This window comes from Neolamprologus brichardi, chromosome 6 (assembly GCF_056152115.1).
Source record: "Neolamprologus brichardi isolate AB-2024 chromosome 6, ASM5615211v1, whole genome shotgun sequence".
Lineage (NCBI taxonomy): Eukaryota > Metazoa > Chordata > Actinopteri > Cichliformes > Cichlidae > Neolamprologus > Neolamprologus brichardi.
Genome location: NC_142109.1, coordinates 33941127 through 33953995, shown reverse-complemented (window position 1 = coordinate 33953995; position 12869 = coordinate 33941127). Strand labels below are relative to the sequence as shown.

Below are 12869 nucleotides of genomic sequence, written 5' to 3'. Positions count from 1 at the left end.
GTTCCCAAAGAAAAACATGAGAAACCTTTGTTGGTAAGCACAGCGGTAAGATTTTTCTCGTAATTTATCACCAGGTTTGCACACAGGAGGGATTTTGGCCCACTTCTCTTTAATGGGAAACTCTCTAATCCTCCAGAGATTTAGACGTATCTTAACAGTCGCATGGCTGTTCCTTCCATAGATTTTCTATCGGGATTCAGGTCAACAGACTGAATTGGCCATTCAATAACATTAATGTGCTTCCTATTTAGACGCTCCATTGTTGCCTTGGTGGTATGTTAGGCTCATTGTCATGCTGGAAGATCCATCCACAGTGTTCTTAAGTGTTCTGGCTGAGGGAACAAAATGTCCCAGCTTGATATTACTTTTACCCGACCGCAGCAATTTCTTCAAAGTCTTCTCTGAATCATTTAGATGTATCTGTGATTGATTGCAATCTTAGTGCACACAGTGGATCAACAGGAGTCAGTATTCTGGCTGGATTTTAGGGGATCAAATATTTATATCACAAATTGACATGCAAATCGATTTATAATCTTGATGTAATGTGTCTGTGTGTGTGTTTAAATATATATTCTTGCTTGATATTCTGTTTCTCTATTAAATGAAAGTACCATATAAATTACAGACGGATAATTTCTTTGTAAGTGAGGAAAAGAATGACTTTCACTGCTGTAGATATAGAATTAAACGTTTGCACCTCACCTGCTGCCATCCGTTCTGTAAAGGGTCCCATTGCTCCAGAGAGGTCCAGAGCAACTGCATTAGCTTGAACATTGCCGTTAGCTGCTCCAGTGACTCAAATTTGGTCACCTCCATCTTTATTAATTAAAAACAGAGAATGGGAGAGGAAGTTGTTTTCAGGTGGTCAGAAGTTTGGTTTACAAAATTAAAGTAACATGACCAGTTCTCTACTGTAGCACTTTTTTTTTAGCACACATTGAAACTGTTATGGCCTGATCTACTTTCTATGAAATATGTTTACACTGAAAGAAGAAATACCTTAAATTTCTTCTGGTAGGCCATGCAGGAGGATGCTTTGGCCTGTAGCTTTTCTATGGAAATCTTGATCTCCCTCAACAGCAGATGCACTTGTGATGAATCAGCATTGATGTCTAGAATTTGTGGATCCTACACATTGAAATCCACAAGCTTTTAATTATACCAAAATGTATTTTGTTTTTTTAAATTGTCCATTAGTTAGCATTATTAAAAAGAAAAAAAACAACAAAATTAAAAACAAAGTCATCATCTTTCTATACCTGCAATTTAAGCAGGATTTTCATGTCCTCCTGTTTGATTTCCTTTATATCCTTCTGCAAGCAGCTGCAAAACTTTTCCATAGTACCATTCCGCTGCAGCACTGCCTTTAGCATGACGGAGCTTAACGACTCAATAAAGGTTTCCAGTGCGGCAAACTTCACAAGATCTTCTGGTGGTGTGGGAACTGAGTACGTGTTGATCAGATCGTACATTTTGGATACTGATTTCTGCTCTTCTTTTATTTCTATAATCTAGCAAAACAAAAAATGGAAATATGGAGTCAAGTAAAGCAGAGAAAGGAAGCTGCGGAAAAAGAAAACAAGCTGCTGTTCTTTGGTTTATCGCATTTAATTATTAAACAGGAGCGTCTCACCCTCTCCTGAATCTCATCCACAAATGTGAGAAAGTCAGCCAGCTGAGCTGTAGTAGAGGGACTGAACCCTAGTTTAACTTCGGCCTCACAAACTTCCATCACTTTGGCATCTACTTTCCTCTTAGCGAGTTGGGTGAGCATGTGATTGATGACCTTAAATCACATTTTATGGTCAAAAACATTTCCAAATGTTTACACAAAAACAATCAAGAGTAAAATTTAGATGAAAAACAAAAAACAAAATAATAATGGGAAAAAAAAATTACATTTTAGTGGACTAACTTATTGAGTGTATTGCATGCATGTGCAGATAGGCTAATCCTAACCTCCAGATTTCGGAGGGAAGATGACACGAGCTTCTCTTTGAGCTGTCCTTTGTCCACAACCAGTAAACCGAGATGTGTCCTCTGCCGAATACCTGCGGCTTCCTTTTGCTGTGTGGGGTATAACTTGAGCGCTTTTTGAAAGAAGGATAAATCTGTGAGACAAAATCAAGAATTATCAGCAAAAAAGGAAATAACATGTATCTTGTGGTTTCTTTGCTTTTTGTAAACAAACCACAAGAACAATAAGTTAACAAGTACAACTTATTAACTTATTATTCTTTGTGACTTTATTTTATTTTCTCCTATTCAGAAACATGTCCAATATCCCCATTTTGCCTTTTTAGACCGAACGTTTTCCCAAGAATATTAGGCAAGGCAAGGCAAGTTTATTTGTATAGCACAATTCAACAACAAGGTGATTCAAAGTGCTTTACAGAGACATTAGAAACAAAAACAAATAAAAAGCATGATTTAAAATTGATTAAAACAAGCAAACAAACAAACAAACAAAACAGTATATAAAATCAAAACAGATAAAATCAAAACAGATAAAATCAGTAGTTAAAATGTAAGTTTTGAAATTTAAGCTTAAGTGCAGATTTGGTGCTTTATTCAAATACAGCTGAGAACAGGTGAGTCTTCAACCTGGATTTAAATAAACTGAGTGTTTCAGCTGATCTGAGGCTTTCTGGGAGTTTGTTCCAGATATAAGGAGCATAAAAGCTGAATGCAGCTTCTCCGTGTCTGGTTCTGACTCTGGGAACTGATAAAAGACCGGATCCAGATGACCTGAGGGATCTGGAAGGTTCATACTGGGTCAAGAGGTCACTGATTTATTTTGGTCCTAAACCATTCAGAGCTTTATAGACCAGCATCAGAACTTTAAAGTCTATCCTCTCCCCTATTAAAAGCATTTATAATGTAAGGTGTTCTAAAATAAACACAACAACCATCAAACTAAGAATGAAAAAAATCAATATAGTATAGGCTACAACAATTGATTGACCCTGTACTGTTACCTAAACCTACAGTGATAAGAAAGATTCCATGTCATATCCATGTCCTTATCATTACGTACACTGACTTTTACTTTTACAGAGAACTCTGCCAAACTTGTGCAGAACAATTTAATTTGCTGAGAACAATCAAACTGTGGGGTCTATGATCCAAGCTATGATCTTAGATATAGAGGCTTCAACAGAGAGTGGAATGAATATGCTAAAACAAAATATTGCTGCAAACTGACTGCTGGCTACAAGAAGAGAATAATAATTTTCTTAATGGAGTAGAAATAATAATATGTAATGGTCTCTGAAGGTATGTGAATTTGGTGACAGCTTGAAGTATTAAAAGACCAAATGAAATATGTTTTGTAAGGACACAATTGAAATCACACTGAGTCATATGGATCCTGTCTGGGCAGTAAACTATAAAACATTTCCATAACAAAAAAAAACGCATTAAAGAAAAGCAGCAGGCCAAGAAAGGACCGAAAGGACCAATGCAAAAGTTAAATAAATATTAAAAAGCATATTATGAGGGAGGACATTTGTCATATTTCAACGATACACCCAGTGAACACATGCATGTGCTGTTTTTAAGTGTCCAACTATCTGGCAAATAAAACCTTTATCTTTTCAAAACAAAGAGAAAAAACACAGAAATTTACAGAAAGCTCTAACAGTGTTGATGCTGATGTACTGCACATTACCTTGATCCTGTCCCTGCAGTGCATCCAGATCCAAACTTTTATTCTCCTTGTAGATTCTCAGAAAGTGCTCGAACATGTGCGAGTACACGTTTGCAGCAGCAAATACAATCTGGAATGACCTCTGAAGGAGAAAAATACATCAGCTCAGTTCAAAGCTATCAGGACGCCATGAGACCTTAGGAAAACAACACGGTAAAAACACTGACCTGGATGCTTTGCTTTATACTTTGCAGGTAGACGTCATCGTTTAGGATATCTTTCAAAGAGGGTGCATTTTCATATTTATTTACCACCTTCCAGAAACATAAAACATTCAAATAAAATCCCATATTAATTGCAAAGTAAAATTCAACATAACCATAATACTTCAATCATATCAAAAAATCTGACAATTTTAAGTATAAATATGAGGGCAGGTTGAAAATATGTTGAAATAGATTGAAAAACGTCACTAACCTCACCCCTTTGAGGTTCAATCACTGAATTAAAAATAGGATCTTTAGTAAGATCCTTAACTGACGTCACCATGTTCTCAAAATGGTTGATAAAATCTGCAACAGTCTCCTGTAGGAAATAGAAACATAATGTTGATGGGTATTTTCTGATTAGAAGCAAAAAACTATACAGTGTAAAAACGAATCATACCCGGAAGTTCTCTTCAGAGGGTTTATAAGTCAAGCTGTTTGTGTCCAGGATCAACTCAGACATGAATACAGGATGGAATTGAGGAGCTTCTGACTCAATAGTCTGATGAAGATACATGTATTGGCATAAACAAGAATGTGTTCTCTTGACATCTCGATTTCTCATGGCTACAGAAATAAATGCAATATTTTTACAGTTGTGCTGAATAATTCCCCTACCTTTTTATCCATCTTTTTTTCAGCACAGTCAGTGGCAGCGTCTGAGTCAAGGGTCCAGCTTTGAATGATGGCATTGCTGGGTGTTTGACCTGCCTGCACTTGCAGGAGAGTCAGTATTTCATCCACTGCATTTACTGCACAGCTGTGCAAGGTGGTGATAACCAAATAGTCAACAAGTCGAACAAAGCTGGGCAGGTTAGAAACAAAGACGTCGTTAGCGTGACAGATGTGCTTGAGCCATGATTATCTGTTCTGTGTTTTTGCCATTTTGCTTATTTACTTATGTGAGTGTTTTGTTATTAAAACAAAAAAGTACAGTACGCTTAATATACAAATCAATACAGAAAACATATTACATTTTGGGAAGCAAAGAGAGAAATAAAATGCACCCACTGGATGACGTGGTTGAAGAAAAAAGACATGTTGGTCCCTGATGCGATCTTCTTTTCTTGTTCTGTGACAAAACGAGCACGAACAGGCTTTGAACTTTGTGATCTACATCTGGATATACAAATCAACTTTCTCTATTGTGTCAAGACTATCTCTCCAACCTACATCCCCACAGCGCAGCATGGATACTCTTTAAGTACCTATAATGCGTGTAGTGTACGTAACATCAGCATGTCTGCTTAAATTGTAAGAAGAGAGCCGGTCACCCCGACCTCTCCAGAGATGGCTGTTGTCTCCCCCTACACAAACTAGTGAAAAGCTTGGGTGCTTCACCAACCTGCTGTCGTAGCCATTTTTGCCACGTGAAATCTGGCCAGTCGGAGGAAAAGTCAGGCTGCTTTCATTCATCCTACCCAACTCACCAGACAGTTACAAAAAAACATTGTGCTGTTGGCAATTGCTACCTGACTCTCAGAGTCACATTTCCACAGTTGCAGCGACAGAAAACTGCATCACACCCATAGTTTTTAGAACCTGTATAACATTAAGTATATGACGTGTGATTGTTACCCAAATTACTCCAGCACATTTCCCAGACAGAATATGGCTAGCCCAGTGGACGACACCTGTTTAAGTTGTGGAATAAATATGCCTATAGAGGGTGGCCATGGTAAGTGTGTGCATTACTTAGGCCCAGACCGTGCCCATGTGGCCAGCAGGGGTCTAGCCTAATGCCTGAACTGCCTGAACAGCTGCATATGCTTGGTTTCCTCATGGTGTCTTACAGAGTCCACTGAAGGAAGTCTTTGAATTATACAGAGTCCATATAAGCCTATGGACTCTTACATATGAAATATGTAAGACAGAGAGATGAAAGAGAACAGTTGGTTACATTGTAACCCAGATTCTCAGAGTGAAGAGACTATCTCTCCAGTTCCAACCTGCTCAAAAAGGCCTTCAAACCAAGGTTAACCTATGTGGCTTATATAGCCACAGTGGCAATTAGTTCGTGGCCACCAGCATGTGTCTTAAATAGTATCCACATCATGTACGCACCAACACGAGCTTTAGCATCCATCAAGTAGCGGCCACAGGTATAAACTGTCTCCTCCTTCACTAGTTCATGAAACCCCTTCAGGTCGCTGTATGCCTGATAATAAGAAAGAAAGCAATAATGTAATAATAACCTTATAACCAATGTAATGAAACAGACAATATCAGTATATACATACACATATATATATGAAAAGTTCTTATACAACTGCACCTCTTGTAGTTGTTTGATCTTACTGTCCTGGAATTCCTGCAGTGTGTATGCATACTTTTTCTTCATGTGACAGAAGCCTGTTTCAATAAGTTGGCAGCACATTTTCCTAATATCCATCAGTGCAGGACTTAGATTCTGATTAACATAGACAAATGTAAAGAACATGATAAAAGAACCACACTCTTATTAAAATCTGTATAATTCAAAGACTTTCTCTCTCTGAAAATATTTAGAGATCACTAAAAACAGACCTCAGCTTGTACGTGCACATACCGGAATGACAATAAACAAATTTTTTTGTAGTGACTCCCTGGCCAAAGTCATCTTGTTGGCACGAACATTTCTGTGCCAGACATAGAAAGGTTTCCATAGTCTGTAGCGTGCAAAGAAGGGGATGCATCGCAGCTTGCATTTGTTCTTTTCCCAGCGCTTCACAGTTAGCAATCCTGCATCGTCACCATCAGGCTCCGAAATCACAGTTTGACTGTCAGTCAAAACAAAGTCAGTACTGTGGTACTCATTAAGTTGAGATTTGGAAGTAGGGTCCCGCTGTATATAACTCTTAATGGGAAGCCTTGGGAGAGGAGGGGTTGACATCACACCCTTTAAGGGCTGAGAAAAGAAGAAGAGGTTAAGTTTTCCAGTTATAGTGGCAATTATGACAGAAAATTGCTTTAGACATATTTTGGAACTACCTATTCACTGTACACTATAGATATTGTTTACTGATGTACTACAGCACTATATTGCTTTTTAATGTAAAATATGCTACCATGATCACAAATTCCTCAAACAAGCTTTATTTGTCACATACACAATCATACAGAGTGAAATGTTTTGCATCTGAGCTGCTGACAGGCTGCAGAAGTAGCCACACCATTCCAGGGCTTGGTTTTTAGCATGGGGGGGTCTAACCAGGACCCTTACTTAATGGATACTGGGTGGGAATCGAACTTCCGACTCCCACTCCAAAGGTGTGTAGTGTTACCACTACATTATCAAGCTGCCTGAATATGTCATGGGACCTCTTTTATGACACAGTAGTTACTTTAACTAACTTTAACTTATAAATACTAGACTAGAGTACTTTCTGTACTGTGTGTGCAATGCTTGCGACATCAGACAAGGACTGGTCACACAATATTTTAAAGGGCAAGCTTTTTTAAAATCATACCTATTAACTTCTCATACCTGTTGGACATTTTTAGCAGATGGCAGAGGAGGTAGGTGGACAGCTTCATGGTGCCTTTGTTTCAGATCTTTTGGTTTGGATGACTGCTCAGAGGCTTTTAAGTGTTGGAGACTCGGTTTCGTAGGTCTCACAAGTCTCTTTGGCACAACCTACATTAAAGGTAAGCAAAAAACTGCATAAGCTCATAACAGTTTGATTCTTTTATGGATGTGAAAAGATTCATAACGATAGCTTGAATAACTTCCTAAAGAAAATGCAGTGTGAATGCTGAAAGCTGAATGGTTTGAGTTGAACTGCTGTAATTATTGAATTATTTAAGGAACATGTTGAAGCTGTTGAAATATACTAAATCATTCCAAAGTGCAGAACTGGTGAAAGCCAAAGTTTGCACACAAAAATGTAGAAGAATGAGTGTTAATATTTCATCTGGATTTGATTAAAAAAACTCAAAGAGTGTACTGTTAAATATATAAACACTGGCAGCCACCAGTACTACCCCTCAGCCTCCTAGTAGATGCAGCTATGACATACATCCTCAGTGACTTCCTTTTCAGTTATTGCATTCACATGATTTCAGAAAATAATGCATGTTTATGCCTTTATTGGATAGTTCAGCAGTGAAAACAAACTGGGGGACAGGAACGTGGGGAGACAGAGGGCGAAGACACCCATCAAAGGCCCAATGGTTGGACTTGACCTTGCGCCACTACACTCTGGCTATGTGGAATATGGTCACCTGTTCACCCACTGAGCTAAGCCTGTGGCCCCTTGTGCAGACAATGCAATTCCAAAAAGTGAAGCAATGCATAGTTGGATACAGTTTTAGCCTAGAAACCAGGCAGAATGAATCCCTTAAACTTAAACCCTTAATCCCAGGTGAATATTTGATAGTTTTGAGACGTTTACATTATCACTGTAAGATGCACCTTCTAAAAAAAAACAAAAAAAAACAAATTAAATAAATTGTACAACACAATATTAAGCAACAAATTGCAACAAAGGCCGGTGTAGCAAATATGATACAAATTAAAGCTCATACATGCAAACTATATGCAATTAAGAAAAAAACATTTGGTTTAATTTTGTCAATTACTTCATGGTTCAGGGTTGAAAGGATGAGTAAAAAAACCCAAAACAAAACCTTTAGCAAAAAGACAGAAATCTGATGATTTTGCCTCCATGTCACTCAACGGCATTGTCACATAAAAAACTGAATGAACTACAACCAACATGTAATAAAAAAAAATAGTATAACAGGGAAAACAAAAACTGACAGCAGTACCTATAATCACATAAAATATTTTGTTGAACCAGCTTAATAGCACTGCATTACAAAACTACTCTAGCAGCTAAATATGTATAAAAGCGGCAGAATGGAGAGCTGAAGATTGCAGGTCGTTGGCTCTTGCAATTTTAATAGTAGGCTTTTTTCATACATATTCTCGTCTAATACCTCTTGGTCAGTGGCATCTTTAGAGGATGGCTGAGAAGTTAGGTGGATAACTTCATGGCGCCGTTGCTCCAGACTTTTAGATGGCTGTGGCTCTGTGTACCAACCTGGAAAAATCATCTCTTCGCGAGCTTTTAAATGTAGGACACTGGGCTCGTTTCGTTTTACACATCTCTTCAGCACACCCTACATTTAAGGAAAGCAAAAGACATACAAAAGCCCCTAACATTTTATTTATTTTATGGATAAGCAAAAACTCCCATGGATGACACTGGGTATACACTGGATTTCATACCAGCTACCATTTGAACTTAATAAGCCAAGTCTCACCTGGGGATCTCTGAATGGAGGCTTTGGTGGGTCAGGGGGCTTCTGTAGTTCAGGAAGCTTTTGCAGCAGCTCTGTGACAGTATCAAGAAGAAACCAAACTTATTCCTAACATTTGCAAAAGAGGTTGACTACCCGAGACTTACTGGTTATATGTCACTCACTATAATTTTAAAGACATAAAGGCCTAGATGACCTCTAATTTCCTGTTTCTAAATTCAGATAGAAATCTTAGAAATGGTGTCTAACCAGATTCTTACTCTGGATGGCATTACCTGGGCTCCAGTAACACTGGGAGGAATCTTGGAGTTTTGACCAGGAAATGTCCTTCAATGTGCATATTAAGCAAATATGTAGGACTGCTTTCTTGCATTTACGCAAGATCCCTTTAATTAAAAACATTCTTGCTCAGAGTGATGCTGAAAAATTACTTCATGCATTTATTACTTCTAGGATGAACTATTGTAATTAATTTGATGCGGAGACTCCAGCAACACTACACAAGCAAAAGTAATGAGAAACAACTTTATTCAGTGACCAACTGACCCTGATGAAGGCCACAAGCCGAAACGTGTTGGTCACGTTTCGGCTTGTGGCCTTCATCAGGGTCATTGTAAAATGTCAAACAGTTTGTGTTTAAATAAAAGCCAGGAAACAGATGTTTTTTAAATGGACCTCTTCACAAAAGAGGTGTTGTCCGATGGGGAGATTTCTCCAAGGGAGAAAACATTTTTGCTCAATGAACATTCCTTCAGGGCTTTCTTATATATATATATATATATATATATATATATATATATATATATATATATATATATATATATATATATATATATATATATATATATATATATATATATATATATATATATATGAAGCTGGTTGCTTCATAAGGAAAGCAACTCTGGAAGGGACCAGTCACTGCATTACTGGAGTTTGTAGAACTCTTAAATAAAACAAAGTACAAAAATAAAGTAAAGTAAATGGACATTTTTCAGGCTTACAAATCTATCCTCAATTACAGCACTGAAGAAATCAACTTCCCTGACATAAAAGTAACAAAAAACCCCAAATCTCTGTCACATCTCTGTACTCCAAACCTACTGATAGGAATACATTACTTCATGCTGGAAGTTTCCATCCTAACCACCTCAAAAAAAGCTTACCTGTAAGCCAATTGATAAACACACCTGGGAAAGTCTGGAACAATAGAATAAGAGCAAAGAAGAGATGTTGAATAAATTAAAGAAATCCTGATAAGCCATTAAACCCAGTCAAAGAGATGGTAATATTAATTTGTCAGAAAAAAAAGAGAAGCATCCTGGATATTTCGTTTAAAGAGTTTACATCCTAGAGGCATGAATGAGGATTTTTCTATTAATGGTTTTGTGTGAATTGTACCTTTGTGTTTTTATGTTTTTTAACTACATTTTTCCATTGTCTTCCTCTTTTAATGTTCCTCTACTTATATTTACTGAAGCACAGTACATGTTTCGTACTTGTAATTACCGGTACTTGTACATATACCTCAAAAGTTATGCAAATATGTACCCGTAACTTGTTTTTCAAAATATTAATAAAAGGGGTGTGTCTCCAAACAGCCATCTCTTTCCCGACAATTCCCTTTGTGCATATTCTCTTACATATGATAAGTCAACATTGAAACACCTGCGGCTTTTAGTCAGGTGCAGCTAATGTATGTACAAAACAGGATTTTCCCCTGATTTTAGCTTGTGCGGCTAATATTCAGGTACGCCTTGTAGTCCGGGAAATACGGTATGTATTACGTTAAGACATGTGGGGATTTTTCCCCTCCCCCTTTTAATCTTTAATGGTTTAGTCCAGAATCGAAGGCTGTGACTTGGGCTGTGACTTAACTAAATGACCAATACCACCTCGTTAAATGTCAGTTGGTCAGCTGGTTTATTTGTGAAGGTTTGATTATCCATTTGAAATTGTTTTCTGTTTCCTGGCTTTTACTTAAACACAAACTGTTTTACATTTTACAATGACCCTCGTAAAGGCTACAAGCCGAAATGTGTTGGTCACTTAATAAAGTTGTTTCTCATTACTTTTAAGTGTTGCTGGAGTCTCTGCGTTATTAGATCCTTATCTTCTCCATGCAGTAGGTGAAGTTGTGCCAGAAATATTTGTTACTATTGTAATTCATTAACTAAAAGCTTTGAAAACCCTTCAGTTGATCCAAAATGCTATAGTGAGAGTACTGACAGGCACTAGAGAGATTAAGCATATTTCTCCTGCATTAGCTTCTCTTCATTTGGCTCCCTGTTAAATTGAGAATTTAATTTAAACTCCTTCTGATCACATACAAGGTCTTGAATAATCACGCCCCGTCTTCTCTTAAAGACATCATAGGACCATAGTACCCCAAGTAGAGCACTTTGCTGTCAGACTGGTTGTTTACTTCTAGGTTTCTAAGATATTTAAAAGTAAAACAGGAGACTAGCCTTTTAGACCTTTAAGGCTTTTAGACCCTTTTATTATGGAACCAGCTCCCAGTTTGGATTCAGGACACAGACACCCTCTTTACTCTTAAGATTAGACTTAAAAACTGTAATTTATTTTTGCAATGCATATGTTTAGCGCTGGATCATGTGACCCTGAAGCCTGCTTAGTTATACTGCAATAGACCAAGGCTGCTGGGGGCTTCCTATGATGCACTTAGTGTTTCTTCTTCATTCACCTTATTTAAATACACCACTCTGCATTTATTCATTGGTTATTATTGTCTCTCTTCCACAGCCTGTTTTGTCCTGTCTCACTCCCCACACTCTCACACTCTTGTGATGGTTTCTTCCTGTTAAAAGGGGAGTTTACCTTCCTACTGTCGCCAAGTGTTTGCGCTCAAGGATTCGTCTGATTGTTGGGGTTTTCTCTGTACAATAAACAGCATCTTGAGGCGACGGTTGTTGTGATTTGGCGCTATATGAACACAAATTAACTGAATAATGGATGTACCCACCTCGGGAGCCACTAACACTTCTTTGGCCAGGGAGGCTCGGCTGCGCGCCCCTCGCAGTTGAGTCCATATTCTCGTCCCTGAGAGAGTAAAAGGACAAGAGGACAGGAAGTGCAAAAAGCAAGTGTACAGTGTGATGCAACTAGCTAAAGTCACGTACTTAAAACGCTGGCAAACGTCGAAGCGAACTGACAGTTGGCCTGTACTGAACCTACCGTTAAGCTAGAAAACTTTTTTTTAACTTCGTTGATGCCTGATGACAGTGTTGTGATTGCACTCACCTTGTATTTAAGCAGGCTATCGAATCAAATATTCAGCACCAGAATATCTTATTGTTCTCTCAAATTAATAATTAAACTGCCTTAGTGTTTAGAGCTTTGTCAAACTAGCTACAAAGCGCTGTAATTAGTGCCGAATAGTCACCGAGTGAGGGTTACGGTCTCCTAGCAACAAAATTATTTCCCAGCATGCAACGCAGCCTAACGTCCCTTGTTTGGCATTTTACTCCAAACACACCCCTCGAGTGAAAGTGTTCTATACAGTTATTGCAAGCATCCGTATAATTTGTATGAGACTACAGGGTGTCAGCGCTCCACACCTTCATCTTCTTCCACAGCTGAGCTTCGGCTCAAAAACAAATGAGTTTCATCCCCTTAACAGGCATATAACAGCTAAGAGTTAAAATGAAATATACAGTAAAAGGCAGTAAAACAATGTTACGTGCCAA

General features: G+C 38.0%; 2 protein-coding genes across 2 annotated transcripts in view; both read right to left on the bottom strand.

Moving 5' to 3' along the window:
- The window catches only part of dnah6 (dynein, axonemal, heavy chain 6), a 53174-nt gene extending 45703 nt beyond the window's left edge, over positions 1-7471 (bottom strand). The window contains exons 1-15 of the mRNA XM_087842165.1: positions 7385-7471; positions 6467-6805; positions 6194-6328; positions 5983-6076; positions 4930-4990; positions 4537-4723; positions 4319-4420; positions 4130-4237; positions 3880-3966; positions 3674-3794; positions 1963-2114; positions 1637-1789; positions 1263-1514; positions 1003-1131; positions 706-819 (exon numbers count right to left, since the gene is read on the bottom strand). Of these exons, the coding sequence (XP_087698291.1) occupies positions 706-819; positions 1003-1131; positions 1263-1514; positions 1637-1789; positions 1963-2114; positions 3674-3794; positions 3880-3966; positions 4130-4237; positions 4319-4420; positions 4537-4723; positions 4930-4990; positions 5983-6076; positions 6194-6328; positions 6467-6790 (2019 nt within the window). The 5' untranslated portion in view covers positions 6791-6805; positions 7385-7471. The remainder of the gene's footprint in view (positions 1-705; positions 820-1002; positions 1132-1262; positions 1515-1636; positions 1790-1962; positions 2115-3673; positions 3795-3879; positions 3967-4129; positions 4238-4318; positions 4421-4536; positions 4724-4929; positions 4991-5982; positions 6077-6193; positions 6329-6466; positions 6806-7384) is intronic.
- Positions 7472-8722: 1251 nt separating this feature from the next.
- LOC148102626 (uncharacterized) lies at positions 8723-12869 on the bottom strand. Its single transcript, XM_087842660.1, has 5 exons — positions 12424-12869; positions 12146-12222; positions 9166-9236; positions 8839-9021; positions 8723-8734 (listed from the first exon to the last, which is right to left on the bottom strand). Exons 2-5 carry the CDS (start codon positions 12210-12212, stop codon positions 8723-8725), a joined length of 333 nt encoding a protein of 110 aa, XP_087698786.1. The 5' UTR covers positions 12213-12222; positions 12424-12869.

Bases quoted from the DNA above. Each gene is read 5' to 3' on its own strand.
- LOC148102626 (XM_087842660.1), bottom strand. From the start codon at position 12,212: ATGGACTCAACTGCGAGGGGCGCGCAGCCGAGCCTCCCTGGCCAAAGA. The intron at 9,237-12,145 runs GTGGGTACATCC...ATACTGTCACAG, and splicing joins AAGTGTTAGTGGCTCCCGAG to AGCTGCTGCAAAAGCTTCCT. The intron at 9,022-9,165 runs GTGAGACTTGGC...CCTTAAATGTAG, and splicing joins CTCCATTCAGAGATCCCCAG to GGTGTGCTGAAGAGATGTGT.